Source organism: Dysidea avara, chromosome 12 (genome assembly GCF_963678975.1).
Source record: "Dysidea avara chromosome 12, odDysAvar1.4, whole genome shotgun sequence".
Lineage (NCBI taxonomy): Eukaryota > Metazoa > Porifera > Demospongiae > Dictyoceratida > Dysideidae > Dysidea > Dysidea avara.
The window spans coordinates 25,705,762-25,724,444 of record NC_089283.1 but is presented as its reverse complement, the minus strand read 5'-3'; the positions used below and the strand labels follow the sequence as shown (position 1 = coordinate 25,724,444).

Genomic DNA, 18,683 nt, shown 5'->3' with positions numbered 1-18,683 from the left:
CAGGAGTGGCAGGACCGTGGCAATCAGGCTGATCATGCTGATGATGATGAAGATGCCATAAATGAACTTCAAGATGAACTAGAAGAAGATTATGACTTGTAAAAGTGAACAAAATGTTTTATAATATGATTTTGCATAATTGTGATGTCACATAATTACTACACATAGTATCACCATAAAATTAGAAGCTACCACAAAGACATTGCTATCATGCAGTTTTGTGTTATTGGGATGGATCACTTCTCAAAAAAAAGCAATGAACCTTCAGAATAATGCTGAAACGATTATTCGGTTATTTGACTATTCGATCGATATGACACTATTCGAATAATCGTTAGGAGTTGGAATACTAGGGTTCTGTTCTGAACATCTTCACCATATGGCAGCCTGAAAATTTGATCGAAGAACGTGCTGAACTGGGCAATCTTTGCAAGGTGGAAGCAGATGGCTTTCAACCTCCCTTCTTAGCACAGACCTTAGCTCATTGACTTTAGTAGAAGATGTCTTAAGAGCATAGAGATGGCACGTGACTGAAATGTTCAAGCTTGTTCATTAACTCTGATGGCACATCCCACACTCTACCCAATCCCATAAAGGTATCTTGGTGATCCTTGCTGTGAGTCAGCATCTTCAGAGCTTTACCTTTACCAGCAAATGCACTGACAGTATCACACCCAGTAAATGTGTGAATACCAACTAGGGCTTGGCACATTTCCACACCAGAACCAACTTTTTTATGTCTATAACTATTTTCCATATTTTTGTGCTGCACTCTTGAAATAAGGGTACTCCAATTGCATCATGGAAAGCTAGTAACATGATGAAAACATCTGTATCTTCTGAGCAGATAACTACAGCCTGATATCCATCTTTTGTAGCAAGGCATCCATCAGCTTCTTCTTGATTACACTGTAAACATGGTACTTGCACGCATTCCTCTGATGTAATTTTGAAACAAACCTCACTAATGGTAGCATACAAATCTTCCTCACCCAATTGTTCTCTGTGCTATGTACTCCTCCATTCACTTTCTAAAAAGGCAATTAAGTTGGTTTTGTTAGTGGTTCTTGACAAGAAATTCCTTCATTGCCTTATGATCTGTGTACTAGCAATGCTCTGAAACTGATGACCAGTCTCCTGACCTCGCAGCAACCTTTCACAGATTATGATTGAATTTTCTTTGTATGTGTCATAAACAACAACATCAGTTCTCTGGCTATGTTTTCCTTCTGTCAGCATCATTTCAGCAGCAGTAACAACATCACCAAATGTAGATTGCTCACCTTTGACCTTTTGCACTAAGCTCATTCCATCTATGATCATTGCAAAATATTATTATCTGGTAACTGCTCAACTGGTGTGCTACATTGCTTTGAAGACATGTTGCTAAAGCAGCTTTACTAGTTTTTCTAAGCAATCCATCTGGTGTGGACAAAGCCCAAGGTATTGGTCCAAGGGGGTGGGACAGAATATCTTCCATCTTGAGGTTGCGCCCTTAAGCCATCACAATAATTCACCCACCAATATAGCCACTCTGCCACTAGATTTCACTTGCTTCTTTACACAGGCTGCTGAAAGATTTTAACTTGTTCAATACTATTGGGTCATGAAATTTCTTTACTGGAGATCTTTTTCTAGATGCTGATCTTTAAAATCTGAATAACATTGTTGACCAATATCATGCTGCCACCTGCACAATCCCTGATGAAAAAAGAACAGTTCTAACTGGAGAAACAAACAAGGTTGGATTAACATCTACACTTGTTAGCATTTGTACAGGATGCAATAAACAGTTTAAATTTCCTACACCTACCAAAACAACTGGTAAAAGTGGAGGTCAATATTGGACATGCAATTTAGCAGCTGTGTGGGGTCAAATGGTCACTGGTAATGGATATGCCTTTACCAGAGTCAATGTCAGTGATGGGCATACCAACAATGACCAAGGTAGCATTTATTTCTGTTGAACAGCATATTGGCAGCTGGTGGTGGGAACTGTTGCAGGAATCCATGGAGTTAGCAGGTGAAGAAGAGAGAGCTTTAGCCATAGCCAACAACAGTTACCATCAAGGTGTGCCTGCAATAACAGTACTAGTAGATGGCAGATGGTGCAAACGCACACACAGACACACTTACAATACCAAATAAGGGGTTGGTATAATCATTGGAAAACAAACAGGTTAACTCCTATTCATAGGTGTTCGAAATAATTTTGCTAGTAGAGCAAATAACCTCAACTGCACTTCTCCAGAACATCAATGCTTCATGAATTGGAGTGGCTCATCATCAGAAATGGAAGCCAATATCATCTTGGAAGGATTCAGAATATGTGAACAACGACATGGTGTGAGGTACATATCATTTATAGGAGATGGAGATAGTTCGGTATACCCCACTTTATTATTTAACATGCCATGGGGGTATGCCATTACGAAGATAGAGTGTGCAAACCATTCAGTCAAATGTTATCGAACACATCTTGAGAAAATAGTACAGAAAAACCCCACCTATAAAGGGAGAGGAAAACTAACTGAGGCAATGAGAGAGAGACTCGAGCTGCGCGATGTGCCATTGTCATGAGAAGCCAGGAGAATGAGGGCAGTTGTCAAATTACGGAAAGACCTCATCAATGGTCCACTTCACTGTTTTGGCTACCACACAAAATTCAGTACAGATTTTTGTAAAGTCAAACAAAATAGTCACCTACCTTCATCTAACATGTCATCCCTGCCTCATGGTAGCACTCTGTCACCGCCTCATTGTAGCCATCAGCAGCTCATCATTCCTGAGTAACCCATCACTATCTCCCATCACTGCCTCACAGTAGCACACCATCACTGCCTCACAGTAGCACACCATCACTGCCTCACAGTAGCACACCATCACTGCCTCACAGTAGCACACCATCACTGCCTCACAGTAGCACACCATCACTGCCTCACAGTAGCACACCATCACTGCCTCACAGTAGCACACCATCACTGCAATACACCAACATACAATCATTGAGAGAAATGGCATTTCGCAGCTTACCTGATGCAAATGATGATCTGGGTGAAGTAGATAACATCATGTCACAACTTCAGGAGGACTGGTACGACTGTACAAATGATAAAGATTTAGATGAAGTAAGACACATTTCTGACAAACCACTAACCACCTTAGATGAAGCAATGATTTGTGATATACAACGAGTGGTTGCTAGACTAGCTGAAAAAGCTCCTCAGTTGATTGGTAAGTATAACTTACGTAGGCTCTGCATGCTTTATGAGATCTTTATGTAGGAAACTTTACAACCAACTTAGCAGAGTCCTGGATGCACATACGTGCAAAGTTTTGATGGTGGGAAACAAATCAATCGCAGTCAAAGAGGGTCATGGACAGGTCGCTGTACTGGTGCTGGCTTGCGAAACAATGATGGACCATTGTGGGGTCCTATAGCATGGGAGAAGATCATATCTACACCAACTAATGATGTCTTCAAAAACAGCTGCAAAGGCAGCAGAAGCTGATCGTCGTAGAAAGGCTACTGAAAATGCTAGACTGCAGTGGAAGAGAGCAAAGTCCTCAAACGACAACAGTGCAGCCTCAAGACAGGCATACTCCAGACATGATGGTGGTCCTGAACCTGATGACTCTACATCTGATCTTCCAGCTGTGGATCTCCAAGACATGATGATCCAATTTTACAGAAACAATGTAATGGTTAGTAGGAGTTCAGCCAGCAACATAGAACAAGCTACCATGAAACACCATAGTGACCATAGTGACCATAGTGACCACAAATCATTGGGAATATGGTGTGAAGAGAGACAACTGCGGGTTACATCATCCAATGTTGGTCTTATTGCCAGACGAAGGGATACCACTCCAGTAACTCCACTAGTGCACCAGCTGGTACAGTCCAACTTTAGGGGTAACAAGGCAACAACATGGGGATTAGACCAAGAAGAAGGAAGCAGAATACAATACCTAGCATACATGCAACAGTACTCGCTCAATATTACCATGAATACTGAATGTGGACTTGCTATCTCTTTAAATCATCCATGGCTAGCAGCCACTCCAGATGGGTTTGTTCATGACCCTTATGAAACACCAACAGATCGCTTGGTAGAAATAAGAATCCACATTCCTGCAAAGACCAACAAATAGAGAAGGCCATCATGGAAAAGAGAATCAAGTTTCTTACCATCCATCAAGGGAAAACACAACTGAAATGCTCACATCAATATCACTATCAAGTGTAGGTAGCCATGCTTTGTACTGGCAAGCAGTGGTGTGATTTCTTTGTGCGGACTACTGTAGATTTCAAAGCGGAACAAATTTGTTTTGGCCAACAGTTTTGCAATGGTTTTGTTCAAAAGGTGGGGCAATTTTATTTCAATAGCATTCTTCCACAGTTGACTTGCCATCGCACAATAATTCGTGAACGACAGTGGATCACCAATAAGGAAGAATGGGACTACAGAGTCGGAGAACTTATGCTCAATCCTTCATGATGACAGTAGCCATATTTATCAACTGAATATTCACTCACTGTAGTTTGTAATACATATATTATACTGTACATATAGCTAATCACAATGTCCGCAACCATATCATCAGTTCAGCAGAATACAACAGTTCACATTTCATCATTTTGTTGGTTCTACAAATTACTTTTGTTTACTCTGTTCTTCCCTCCTCCTCTGTGCTTGAATTACTAGAAGTTCTCAGTTTCAGTACCATGTAGCTAACAAAACAAACAATAGTGGTCTATAACATGGAACTTTTGCAAGCGTACAGCAGCATTCGACGTGATGTTACTCCAATGGTGTAATGAATGAAATTGTCATGGACTTGGAGAGACTGTGGGGGCTGCCAACAAACTATCAAATGGACACCCTACAGGCGCTAACACATCGGCTGGCGATGGCAAGAACTTCCTTCGTTGACGGCCAAATCATAACTACTTGGTGAAGAATAACTTCTGTGCGCATGTGTCTGACTGACACCACCTTTATATGATGTCATGAGGAACATCACCTTACAAGAACGTGCAATAAACAGATTACGTATTTTTTGTATCAACAGTCGGTGCACTGAACGGGTAACCAGGGCTATACCGTAACCTCAAGCCCAACTACTTGTTTGAAAGTGCTATATTCACATTATGTATGTGACACATGTTGAAATTTGGGATGTGGTGAAAATGATGCCATACAAACCACAAGCTACCACATCATCATCAACTACTGGGATGTATACCTTCTCAAAAACTAACATTAACCTTATTCAGCAAAGATAGTATCGACAGCCAAAATTCTGGTGCTTAGCTCATGGACTATTTAATGCTATTATTTATACACAGTGTCAGAGATATGAACTTTTCAGACTTATGAACCCAAGGGGTTTGGATAACTGAGGTTCCACTGTAATTAGTTTTGCTGCTTCTCGATTCATTCAAAGTCAAACTTTGGTACTTTTAATCTTGATCTTGATCTTAGCATCAAGACACACAATAGTGTGTTGTACAGTCAAGAATGCTGGCATGACACACCATGTTTATGTGACAGGAAGAAAGAAAGCAAATTTATCATACATAGTTCCATGGTCCCTTCACAAAAGCACAAGATTTTGACACTGTAGCTGTTGGCCACCTTTGACACTCCACGTTTCAAATTTCAGAAAATTTGCTTTGTGTGTTTGTGAAATACCGTATAGCGAGTTTTTACTGCATCTATAGTTTATCACAAATCTTAAAAGCGCAACACAAATTTCCATGAATGCAGCTATCCACAAAAATGAAATCCACTGATTTTATTATTTCAATTACTATAGTACGTTCGCGTTGAGCTGAATCCTTAAAAACATTTAATAACTCACAGATGCAATTACACACGATCTTGAAATTTGGCTCATTTGTAGTACTGCTTGATCCGCTAAAAATATTTCAAAATCTTGTTGTTCAAATGTTTGACATAATATTTACGGCCAATCAAATTTTTCACAATACATTTCCTATGGAGAAGCCATATAAATACAGTGTCCATTAGAGCCCTTTCCTGAACTTGTAATGGAGCCAAACCATACGTGTCTGTTGGTGACACCTTTGCTGTTACCAATAATCAACTGGTTGGCAGAAATGTTAACTCTGTTGAGAAAAAATCCACTTTTGATTTTTAGTTGTTTTTCAGGGTTCAGCTCAACGTGAACATACTATAGAAATGCATTGAAAGAGGAAATAGAAGCATTGTTAAGCAATTATATACATGGCTATCATGTTTATAAAGATATTTTTGACTCCTATCATTGGCTAGGAACTTACTTGTGGGGATGTGTACTGCTGCGTGATGACCCAACAGTAGTGGGGCACTTACTGTGCGCCCTCTCAAGGATATGCTGTTTTGTTTTCATTTCATAGTGGCACAATAATACGTATCGAGTTACAGGGCAAGAAGACGTGAAAAGTTGAAGACAACACAAGATAATCAGCACAAATTTAATTACGATTGCTAGCCACTGTTCACAAAAATAAAGTCTTCATGGTAAAAACCTGCTATACGGTACATGGCTTAAGTTTAAAAAAATAAAATAAAACCTTTTTAGGGCATGATTTTTCTTTTTGTATGCTTCAGTGTATGAGATAAATTCAAGTCTCATGCAATCTGCTAATAATCATGGTGTTTATTTGCGTAAAAGACTAATTTTTTGTCACGCCTGCAGGGTAGACTGCTAGTCTGTGTATAGGTTAACCATCATAGCTCAAACCTTTTTCACAATGATGGCCACTGACATAATGACAGGGCCAACATTCTCATTGGGTAACAGGCACATCATTTGTTGCTATTTCTTTGTTGCTACCATAACCAGGCTTTTTGAAGACTTCCCCATCTTAACTGTTTTTGCATGGTCAATATTTACTAGTATACTAATCTTGATCATGTGATCCCAACAGGTGGGTGTTAGATCAGATTCTCCAGCCAGACTCTACTTCAGATCAGTTAGTTCAGTGTATACACCAGCAGTTGACCCAACGTGAGTGTCAAACATCACATGATCTCAACCCGAACACCTCTGTCAATACCGAGTATTCTAATGTGTGAATTAGTAGTGTATCCGTGTGTGTCCCAGAACCCTTACAAGCCTTCTTTCAGCCACCCCAACATAATACATCATTTTCCTAACTAACAAGCAATTATTATTTAATAACGGGATATATTTGATTATTTTGTGTAAATCTATCTTTGGCCGAATGTGGTCTTATTGGTTGTCATATTACTACCACATATTTAGTGAAAGAAAAGGTGACAAGTGGGGAAAGTCCCTTGGAGGATTACATCATCACCAAGTCACTCACTAAACACCCTCAAGACTATCCTGACAAGAAGAACCTACCACATGTACAGGTTGCCATGAGGATGATGTCTAATGATGTCAGAGTACAGGCTGGTGATGTCATCCCTTATATTATATGTAAAGTGAGCCTGATACTGTTTATAGTCACATTGTTGCCTAATCATACAGTAGGATAGTAGTGTATAGTAGGGACCACAAAGGTTTGGGCGTGGCCCATGAAATAACATCACCCAAAAACCAGCCTCAATTTCCCTGACGATGATGAGGCAGTATTGGTTAGGTAAAACTAAGCCCAAACAAGCTTTCAGATCAACCCAAACACTTTCAACAAGTTGCTAAGGCATTTTAAAAATAAATATCGTTAAACAGAATTTTTTACTGACTGACCGATCGACCGACTGACTGACTGACTTAATGATGCATTCAGACAAGCATAACTCGATAACGGCTATGGCTACGGGCTTGATTTTTTCACTGTTCGATGTTGCTTCAGCCTGACAGGTGCCTTTTGGTGTACTGCAGTATGTACAATGCATTCTTCATGGACTTACCAGTGTCCTCCTTTGTGTCCCATTCATCTTTGCTGACAGAAAAAGGTGTCAATTCGCGTGATGGCTTCCCTTCGTAACAGAAATCGTCCATGTTATTCATAGTGGCTATTTTGATTCCAGAGGTGCTTTTCAAACAGTTCTTGATTTGCACTGCTGTGTAACGGGTTGAACAAACATAGCTGACAACAAAGCACAATGGATATCAGACCATAACTGATTTGCCATTTCTTTCTTTTGATGCGGTATGCGTGGGTTCACTAGTCATAATAATTTTAATTTAACAAGTTCACAAAAATTGGAATTTGCAACTAGAGTAGGGACCATAGCACATCGATAAAAAGTACTGAAACAAGCTGGAGTAGTGTACGATATTAAATCACAGTAAAACAATAAGAAATATTATATCCCTACTGTGCTCAAGATATCGTAATGGAAATGCACAGTAGGGATATAACACTTCTTATTGTTTTACTGTGATTTAATATGTACACTACTCCAGCTTGTATCAGTGCTTTTTATCGATGTGCTGTGGTCCCTACTCTAGTTGAAAATTCCAAAAAAAATTGTGTACTTGCAATAGTAGTGGTGTTCTTAATATAGTAACATATTGCCAAATATAGCACCAATGTTTCTTAGGACCAGTGCACTTGTTTGGTATTGTGATGTGCTTTCATGACAATGGTTGGGTAATACCCTTCTTTTGTTTACACAGGATGGTAGTACTAATTCACCCAATCAGAGAGCTTACCATGTTGATGAGGTGAAGAAGTCAACATCATCAGATAATCCTCTCATCCCGGACTATGAGTACTATCTGCATCATCAGGTGATGACCTTATAAGGGAGAACAAATTGGAGCTTTTAGTAAGAATAACAATGTTTTTATTGAAGGAGATTATTAATGGTCCTATTGGTAACCTAGCTAACCACCACTGATGATAAATTACATCATTAAATGTACATATAGTGTTCCCTTGATTATCCGATCCCCTTGGGACACTAAGACATGTTCAGATAATCAAAGCCCATTCATAGAACCTTGTTCAAATATTTTAATAGAACATACATCTTAGACAAAACACTCTAATAGAGCAGTCATTTCTACTGTTCATTTAAACTATGGTACAACTCATTTACAGGTTTACTAAATCACTTAGTCACCTGACATGTTCACTTAGTAACCTGCCCTCAAGCAATTTTGTACATGATAAATAATTATAACACGAAAGGCACACTGTAGTACTTGATAATACTGTAATACTCTTCTTCACTGTGTTCCACAAATAATTCTGGACAAATAGTAGACTAAGTGGCGTATGTACTGTAGCTCTAGCCATTATTCTGGTTACCAGTCGAATAATTATTTTTGTGGGTGCTGTAAGGACTTCAGGAAGAAACTGTTCTGTTGTTCTGCATTGCTCTTTCACCCCATACTCATGTTCTGGCTATAAAGGTACATACATTAAACCATAGTCTAAATAACATGACCAATGGGAACTAAGTGATTTAGTAACCCCTCAGGTCCTTAGTAGCGTCCTTGCTGCACTCAGGGTGCTACAGCCTCGGGCCATCGGGGTTACTAAATCGCTTAGTTTCCTTATTGGTGTCTAACTATTATATAAGCAAGTGTTCGGATAATAAAAGGACCGCTGTAACTGGCCTACACATGCAGAACTTGATTAGCCTTTATTAGCCTATACATCAATAGAAAGTTATCGGGGAAGGCTAACTGTCCTCATGAGCTGAGGTAGGCACCTACCATCATCTTGTTAAAGGCTCCAGTACTCTCCTTGTTATTAACTGGGCTATCTTTATGAGGAGTCTCAACAAGATTTCGCAATGTGTAACAGTTGATCAAGCACTATGACACTCTCATTTCTCTTGATCATGAAGCACCACTAAAGATAATGTTATGATGTCTGGTCACACCTCTGGTCACATGACTTACACCATTGTGTTGTTATGTTGCTAGGTGCACAGTGTGATAAGTCGTCTGTGTAGCACCATAGAAGGGACCAGTCCTGCCCAATTAGCTGAGTGCCTGGGGCTAAACCCTGCTTCCTTCCAGCGGAATGAACCTCAAGATGAAGAGGATGGATTTTCTTTAGGAGTCAAGGCACAACATGAAGAACGGTTCAAGGTATTGTCCATCTGTCAGTGTGTAGTGTAGTGTAGTGTTGGCCCTACAAGCCAGCAACAGGGGTACAGTATCTGTTGCTCCAGACCAGGTATTGTTCTATTAGCCTTATAAAAATGTGTTACTCAATGTCCCTTGAGCAGGTAGATTGGTCAGCTAGGGAAATGTAGTGCGGGATGAAGACTCCTTGTATAGTGTGTGTGTAGTGTAGTCTACATAGTATAGTATAACATAGGATATTAGTCAGGATGTTATCTACCATACAGAACACTGATCCACTCAACCTCACTTGTCCTCAGTGTCAATTATCAGTTGAGATAAAACCTGGTGAAGATGAGGTAATTACATGTCACTAATGGATCATGTGATACTGATCATTCCTTTAGCCTCCAGCTAAGTTCTTGAGTTGTATCATTTGTGAACACTCGTTTACCCCTGAGGAGACAACTAATGAGCTACAGCGACTTGTGAGGCAACACATTGATAAGTATCATAAGGTAAGGTCACATAATATGAGGGGTGGGGCTACTCCTGTACTGTAGGCATGGCTGGTATGTGAGGATGAATCATGCGGCCTGAGGACAAGATGTACACCACTGGACAGCAGGCTAACATGTCCGCAGTGTAGACAGAACTCGTTACAAGCTGAGGTGAGAGTGGAACCTGTTATTATGGACACTTGAGGATACCTACATAATCCAGACACTTAGTTAAGGTCCCAAAGTATCCCTTAGTACATAAACTGACCTGGAAAATCAGGACACTCCCAAGGTGTCCATATCATGGTCCATGTACAGATGTGAGGCAAGCACTTCCAGCTTTTGCTAGCACAAACATGCTTGCCTCACATTTGACAGTTTGTGTGTCATAGTTTCCCTCCTGCTATAGTACACAGCTTCATCACTCTATCATCAGCTGCTCAAATATCAGGACATCTTCAGCAAGAGTCCATCCACATCCACAAGTGAGTTGTACATGTGTGTGGTTAGCAGGATAAAGTTTATGTAATTGAGCAACACAACTAGAGTTGTCTACCACAGTGTTGTATCTTCTGGTTGGGATAGGAATTGGCACCGGTAGTGTTGTACTGATAACGGAATGGAAATGGTAATGGAGCGGAAATAAGTAGTAACTGAAACCCACAATCAATCAATAAAGATGGTAATAAACATGTGACAGTATAGAAAGTGGTGAACACAGCAGTCAGTGGTAAAGCATTATTTGTTGTAACTAGTTTAGGCTTGTTTGTTTGTGAAAAGTACGGCAGCAAGGCTATAGCAAACTATATTTATCAATTGCCCATGCAATTAGTTGATCGTCCTTCACAGATAGTCTGGGAACACTGTTTGAGAAGCTGGCTTAGCCGTTTTGTAACTACTTGGCTTTTCCCATGAAAATGGTTAGTAGCAAAGCTGAAGATCTGGCTGCCCACGTAATTAATTACATTATCATTGCAATGTACACACGAAATATAGGCCATCTTCTACTCCTTCCTGATCTGAAGAATTAAGGAATATCAGTTGCAAATTGGTTACAGTAATGGTCTAACAATCAGTACCGGTAAATGTGACACTACTTAATGTACACAGCCCCATTAAAGCTGGTGGTGTATGCAGCTTCATGCTATAAGCGTAAGTATAAGGAAACAATAAGTTTGATTAGTGATCATAGAAAACGAAGTAAGGAACAAGGGAAGTCGAACTTAAAAATTCTTATTTTTCCTTATATTTGTTTGTTTACTTTTTTGTATCATTGTCATGTCTGGTGAATCCATGCATACTGACTGCATTAGACTGGAGTAAATAGCTCCAGGCTTATTGTTTTTCATCTGGATGCTTGCCCCAACTATCTATTGTTGTATGAAATAGTGAAGTAACTGTTTTCAGCTATGCATTACAAACGTAGTACACTAGAGAAGGACCTGTCACAACGGAATACTCAGATGATCCGTAGGGAAGCCATCCAGCAGTGCTACAGCAAATCGACACCTTGTGCTGTCAGAAAAGATAAATGGGAAACAAAGAAGTACACAGGTAAGTTGCATTTTTCACATCAAACAGTGAGAAATCAAGCTCGTATCCTTAGCCTTTATCGAGTTATGTTTGTCTGAAGGCATTATCAGTAGTTAGTTAGTCAGTTAGTCATGTCAGTATTGTGAGGCTGGTTTTTTGGTGATACATTTTGTCCAGAAAAGCCCAAACCCTTCATAATCATACAATATTGTATGATAAACATTCGTTTTGGAAATGGAAAACACTTGTAGGATTGTACACAGTGACTGTTCTATTAGAGTGTTTGAATGATATAGTGAAGTATCCCACAGCATTAGGACATGTAGGGGGGATATGATGGGGCAGTCGGTTATCTGAGTGGCTCAGATCACATTAGCTATTCTGCGTTACATGAGGAACACTTTATACAAAGAATGCTAGCACAATTACATAAGCAAAAATGCTTTGTAAGTGATCACAGCAAATACAAGGATAATACCTGATTTTTGTGCTTAGTAAAAACAGGTCATCCTTACATGCAACATGTGTTAATAAGACACCGAGTGAGTTTGTAGTGAGGTTAACACTTCACTGTGTAATTTATTTAATTAACTGGGTTTTTAATTGCAAACATAATATGTTTTTTAGGATTAATTAATTTCTTAATTAATTTTTGATGCAACATATAATGCTGGTTCTCTGGTTATATCGTGGTACAAAAAAGTAAACAAGTACAAGAGACGTCATCTACAGCTTAGTGGATATTTAATCCTGACTAAACAGTTGGGGATTAATGTCCATTATATGTAGGTGACCTTGTTCATTACTTTTTATTTCTATGATCCCTAAGTGTACTAAGTGTACTCAGAAAATGGTATACATAAAATGCTTTGATCTTTGGGAGATAATCTTTAAAATCCTGCTAGCAGAAAAAACTTCAGGAATTACAAATCTCACTAATTTACTATGCTCTCCCAAGTGTATTACAGGCTAATAGCCTGCAGTGGGTGAAGTCACCCAAGCCAACACTGGTTTAACCATTCCATTTCTTTTATAAACATGCCTAAAGCAATGGAGATACCATTTGTAGCTACGTTTGTCAGGATGAACGGAGAAGTCCAGTAATATCACGGAAAATTCTGTTTAATGCCCATTCGTTATAATATCTCAATGTAGTAAGGTGTCACACAGTATGCTAGTAGTTAATAACAATATTATCATCCATTAGACTACATGATATAATTAACCACCTGTTAGTCTAGTCTAGTACAATTAGGGTATATCATGATAGTGTAGCCATAGTAATGTGTCACTGACTTGTGATGTCACAACACTTCAAAGGATTGTGATGTCACTAATTGATGCAGGTTAATTAAAAACACTTCACTTGAATTGTGATATATTATGTATCACAAAATTATGATGTCATTATCATCACTCCCTCCCTCCCACAGGTTCAGCAGCTAAGAAGCTCATTGATCAGTATATTGAGTGGAGTGATTTCTCACAAGTGAACTTGCAGCTACTATTCCGTCCTCTTATGGACTCTGCTACCATAATTCGTTAAATACCATAATTTGTTAAATACAACAGATAATTGCTTAAACATGAAATAATTTATGTGTATTTAACTGTGTATGTGTTGAGTTGAATCCTCAAAAAACATCTAATAACTCATGGATGATGTAATTACACACGATCTTGAAATTTGGCTCATTTATAGCACTGCTTGACCACTAAAAATATTAACATTTCAAATCTTTTTGTTCACATGTCTGTCATAATAAGTGTTGTGTCCATTATAGCCCTTTCCCGAACTTGTATTGGAGCCAAACTGTGTGTGTGTCTGTTGTTGATATCTTTTCTGTCAACATATATCATCTGGTTGGCTGAAATGTTAACTCTCTTGAGAAAACTTCACTTTTAATTTTTAACTGTTTTTTAGTATCCAGCTCAACTTGTGCATACTATACAAATGTGGAATGTATCGGGCTACTGTATTCTGATTGGTTAGAATATTTGTTTCATTACTATCACTATGTCTGGACAACTATAAAATTTTTTGTGGTATAGTGGTTAAGTTTATATAGTTTTTGTTATTTCCAATATTCTTGTGTACCAGATCACCCAATATCTTGTCATGGAAAGTTTTAATTCTAAAGAAAGTCGTTTGGTGACCTGTCAAAATGTTTTGTTGTCTAATCTTGTTGTTCCACTGCTGTCTTTGATGTGGTGTGTGTAAAGGATATTAGCAGGAACTGATAATATATTAGATGACACCAAGTGAACAGTTGTACCAATCATCAACACCTAGTCTGATCTCATCTCATCTTTTGTGTGTGTGGTCAGTGTGGGGCTGGTACAATGGCAATGGAAATGTGTTTTGTGAATATTGTAAGTTTTGATGTAGTTCGCACAATTTCTATTGCCATTGCATTAACACACTCTACAAACACACACACACAACACACACACACACGACCTGTTCCTATTCCCCATGCAATACTACATGACTCACTACATACCCACTCACAGGTCGCTGTGACCTCACCAAGATCACTGATTGGGTGTAATTGATAATATTTTATGATGACATTGTTGTTAAATTAAATAGCCGATCTTATTAAACTGAAATTGAACTTTAATTGATTTCAAATTTGGTATCAATATCTCAAAAATATTTTTTACTGGTATACTTTAAAGGTGTCCAATATAAAGTTTATAAAATGGTTTACTTGAAATGATTAATATTTTACTAACATTTAATCTCTGCAGCCCTAGGTCATCTGGTGTTGTTTTCCATATTGTTGTCACGGAAACTGTCAAACAGTGAATCAGATGATTTTGATGTAATTGTAATAATTAATTAAATTATGACATAATTATTAGTGAATAGAAATATTTATAGTTGTAGTAACACTTGGATGACATGAAGGATGATATCATTTCTGGAATAGCCATGACAAAATTAGGTTTAAAATCAATTTTGAAGTAATTTGAAGGTAATCAGCTAAATTTTCATGAATAGATTTGTTGAGTTTATAATATAATTTTATAGGAACCTTCTACCTATCCTCCATTATCCCTACCTATCCTCGTTATGTCTGAGGAAGACAAGTGGTGTCAATTTTTGAGACATTACAACAAAATTTAATTCATATATGAACTTGTTCCCACTTAGGTATCATATCAGTGTCTGGTTACCCAATGGTTAGATAACAATTGTAGCATTAAATGTGTAGTTATATTATCCCAGTGTGTCTAACAGTGCTAGCATTATTCTGGGGGACTTAAGTGCCCTGGTTTCAGGGATCTACGACAGACTATCAAGATGTCCACATTTCAGGTTGTCCAAGTTCCACTATCTACCCAATTAAACTTGAGATATTTAATGGCTTGTTAACAGTATTATGAGGGTGCTAGCAAACATTAGAATTAAACCATTTAGTGAAGATTTGATTGACTCAGCTACATTGTTGATGTAGACACACACATCCTTATTGCTAATGTGATGTATTAACCATTCCTGGTACTGGCTAATATCAGATAACCTGCACCTGCAGTGATTGATGTGGCTCACAGGAAGTGACGTAAACTTGTATGCTAACTAATTCTCATAATAATTTAAACTTAGCTTCTTTAGTCATTAAAATTATTAAAGCTAATCAATGTGGTCATTCCTTGTAAACATGTAATGGCACAAACTAACAGGTGATCCCATCCAGTAACACATGTGCTTGTTATACTCAAAGTTACAATCATAACCATACACATGGCGAACCTGTTCAACTGGTTACTAAACATGTCATCACTTGGATCACATGACCACAGACTGTAAGGTATATACCATTGGTGAAGCCATACAATCTGATTTATCATCAGAAGATCAAAACAGTATCGTCCATGGCTGATGTTTGTTATAACAAGACTTCTTCACCAATAACATCTCTCACTATTATTATGTTATGACTCACTGACATAAAGTAGGTTTACTTAGTACAAGTGTCTGAACCCATTCCAGTGTGTATATACACCCACTCATCTTACTGTGCTTGCTGGCTGTGAGAAGTTGGTGGGCTTCCTTGTCAGGTATCTTTACCAGATTGTATTACAACTATCCAACCTGCAACATGAAACAGTCTTATACAATTGTTTATAATCCTACATGCATGTTGGTGCTATGAGCTGGGAGGCACCTGCAACAAAGTGTGACCACTGTGAGCCCCACTACTATAAGATGTAGCATACACACACACACATACATAATGGATGGCTGAAGGGTCACTACTGACCAGTTGTTCATTAGTAGGAACAACGAGTGTTCACATGACATGCAAAATACAACGTATATACTGTTGTTACATGTGACAATGAGTTAGTTAGCTACCAGTCCACCATAACTACATTTCTAATCAAATCGCAAGTTATTCTGTAGGCTTCTCACTGATTTCAAGATTTGTGACCAAATTTGTTCAAAGGACTTTTTAACCAGTTAGGGCTAATGTGATATAGAAAATTAGTACAACATTAAAGTGTGTTGACTAGACATATAAGGATATACCCCCACACTACCACTTCTGAAGCACAACACGTGCAACACCAAAATGATCATGATGAAGTCACCCTACAATTCCCTCAACAACTTACTAGTTCATGCCAACTGCTTTGATTGTCAAGATTTATTTTCATAAAAATACACAATGTATAAAATAAAAATACATAATTATTTTCTAAGATGTTACTTCTTTAGTCTGTGGTGCTGCCAGTTGTAAGGCAAATATTTGACCAGTTTGTTGAGTACCACTCGCGGCAGCGGGTAGAATCATTGGCGCTACAGCGCCTCGTAGAAATTGTGGACTAAACTGTATTGGTATCAGAGTGGGAAACTGAGAGCCTCCTCCAGTTGTCACTGCTGCAAACTGTGTTCCAGGTAACGTCGCTATCTGTGTAGTGGCGAGTTGCGGTGCTGCAGAGATGGCGGCGGTTTTACAAGGTTGGTTTATTGGTACATACGCGATGGGTGCTGAAGATGACATAGGAATTTTCTTTGTGGCATCTTGGTAAACAGTCGGTATTATTTGTGTGGGCGGCTGTGCAGCAGGACTAGCCATAATATAAGTGATGGGGGCGGTGGACGCGTGTGTGATAGAGGGAGCAACAGCAGTTGGAGAGGTATTACTAACAGGTTCCAGTTTAGGAATAACTTGTACATGTTGTGGGGCTACTTGAGTAATAGGTTGTAGTTGAGGCATTGTCTGTACTTCCGGTATAGTCACAGTTTGCGGGATGATACTTTGTGTAGTGGCGATGGCCGGTAGTGTAGCAGTTGGCGGCTGTTGTGTAACCGCGTGTATGACTGGAGCTATTTGTTCCGCAGATATTCTGGGCCTGCCTGGCTTCTTTAAATCTGACACACCATCATGATATAGCTTTTCTCTTTTCCGATATTTAGCTCTCCTGTTCTGGAACCAAACCTGTAAAATTAGCGGACATGAGCCACTGCAGCCACAATAAAGTTAAATATTTGCCTACCTGAACTCTGGCTTCTGTCAAATCTACTCTGCTAGCCAAATCTTCTCTAGTGAACACATCAGGGTAGTGTGTCTTCTCGAATACTGCCTCGAGCTCTCGCAACTGATGACTGGTGAACGTCGTGCGATACCTTCTTTGCTTTTTCTTTTGCCCGTGTTCTTCATCTGAAAATTTATAAATTATAAAATTATACAACGTTATTAGCACCAACTGACCTTCAAGTTGGTCTCGGAGCATGATTTTTTGGCCCAGCTCTTCATCTAAAAATAATACGATAATTGTGAGGTAGACCGTCTCGTTACCAAGCTATAGTTCTTACTTTGAAAATGTCCATCGCACGGTTGAGATACGTTCAAGTAGACAGAATCCCCCATCATATCTCTCTTAACTCCGATGGGAACGTGTCGGGGTGACATCTCCACGTCGCTCACAGCTGGGGAATCCACCGCGCTCTCCTCGCTGCCTGATGCTAAGCCGCTGTCCATTGAACCTTGATCACTGTTTTGTTGCAAGCCAAGAATATCACTGATGTTGTGAGACTTAGGACTGTCGCTACCACTCATGACAATTGCGATTCTTAGTAGTGAGACTTTGTCAAATAAGTTATCGGTTATTATCCTTTCAATTTACATCGACTAATTACTAATAAACTAAATACTTCCTTTGTTAGAACACACGTGCTGACTAGTAACGCAACTGTAACTCAATAAACATTTATTTTATTACCAAGCCAGACAATTGAATTTAAATTTTTATTACCACTAATAAAATTTTCACGTGCTTCGTACCTTTGATCACAACCCGGTATTGTTGGCGTTGCGGTTACTTGCATAAGTGCTTAACAAGCTGCTTCCTTAATGGTGTCGGCTGCAAATTGCGCTTAATTTAAAAATTACATTGCTTAATTACTGGCTATGCCCATAAATGTATTAACAATTTGCCCGCGGCACCGCAGCTACTTCTGTGTACTGTAAATAAGCGTTTGCGGCTAACATCAAAGGAAACCTGATATGACTTCAATCAGCCGCCAATTAGTTCCATTAGCTAATAACAATCGTTACATTAATTATTCCCAGACGAGAATAAAAATTAGTAATAACAACTTCTACCGCAAAATATTACCCACGCATG

General features: G+C 38.9%; 2 protein-coding genes and 1 long non-coding RNA gene across 3 annotated transcripts in view; 1 reads left to right on the top strand and 2 right to left on the bottom strand.

Moving 5' to 3' along the window:
* Positions 1-13,672, top strand: part of LOC136240868 (DNA polymerase alpha catalytic subunit-like) — a 36,261-nt gene extending 22,589 nt beyond the window's left edge. Inside the window, exons 30-38 of the mRNA XM_066031933.1 lie at positions 6,941-7,020; positions 7,279-7,463; positions 8,605-8,718; positions 9,865-10,032; positions 10,296-10,367; positions 10,416-10,526; positions 10,572-10,679; positions 10,918-10,993; positions 13,475-13,672. Coding sequence (XP_065888005.1) covers positions 6,941-7,020; positions 7,279-7,463; positions 8,605-8,718; positions 9,865-10,032; positions 10,296-10,367; positions 10,416-10,526; positions 10,572-10,679; positions 10,918-10,993; positions 13,475-13,587 — 1,027 coding nt within the window. The 3' untranslated portion in view covers positions 13,588-13,672. The remainder of the gene's footprint in view (positions 1-6,940; positions 7,021-7,278; positions 7,464-8,604; positions 8,719-9,864; positions 10,033-10,295; positions 10,368-10,415; positions 10,527-10,571; positions 10,680-10,917; positions 10,994-13,474) is intronic.
* LOC136240870 (uncharacterized) lies at positions 2,102-3,349 on the bottom strand. Its single transcript, XR_010694010.1, has 3 exons — positions 3,034-3,349; positions 2,708-2,837; positions 2,102-2,651 (listed from the first exon to the last, which is right to left on the bottom strand). It is a non-coding gene; the product is annotated as an uncharacterized lncRNA (long non-coding RNA).
* Positions 13,673-16,684: 3,012 nt separating the features above from the next.
* Positions 16,685-18,361, bottom strand: LOC136240867 (retinal homeobox protein Rx-A-like). The gene is made up of 4 exons (XM_066031932.1): positions 17,872-18,361; positions 17,768-17,812; positions 17,553-17,716; positions 16,685-17,494 (listed from the first exon to the last, which is right to left on the bottom strand). The coding sequence occupies exons 1-4, from the start codon at positions 18,113-18,115 to the stop codon at positions 16,751-16,753; spliced, it is 1,197 nt and encodes a 398-aa protein (XP_065888004.1). The 5' UTR covers positions 18,116-18,361; the 3' UTR covers positions 16,685-16,750.
* Positions 18,362-18,683: the final 322 nt, after the last annotated feature.

Coding starts and splice junctions, on each gene's coding strand:
- LOC136240867 (XM_066031932.1), bottom strand. CDS start 18,115: ATGAGTGGTAGCGACAGTCCTAAGTCTCACAACATCAGTGATATTCTT. Junction 17,717..17,767: donor GCTCCGAGACCAACTTGAAG/GTCAGTTGGTGC, acceptor ATAAATTTTCAG/ATGAAGAACACGGGCAAAAG. Junction 17,495..17,552: donor TGACAGAAGCCAGAGTTCAG/GTAGGCAAATAT, acceptor CTAATTTTACAG/GTTTGGTTCCAGAACAGGAG.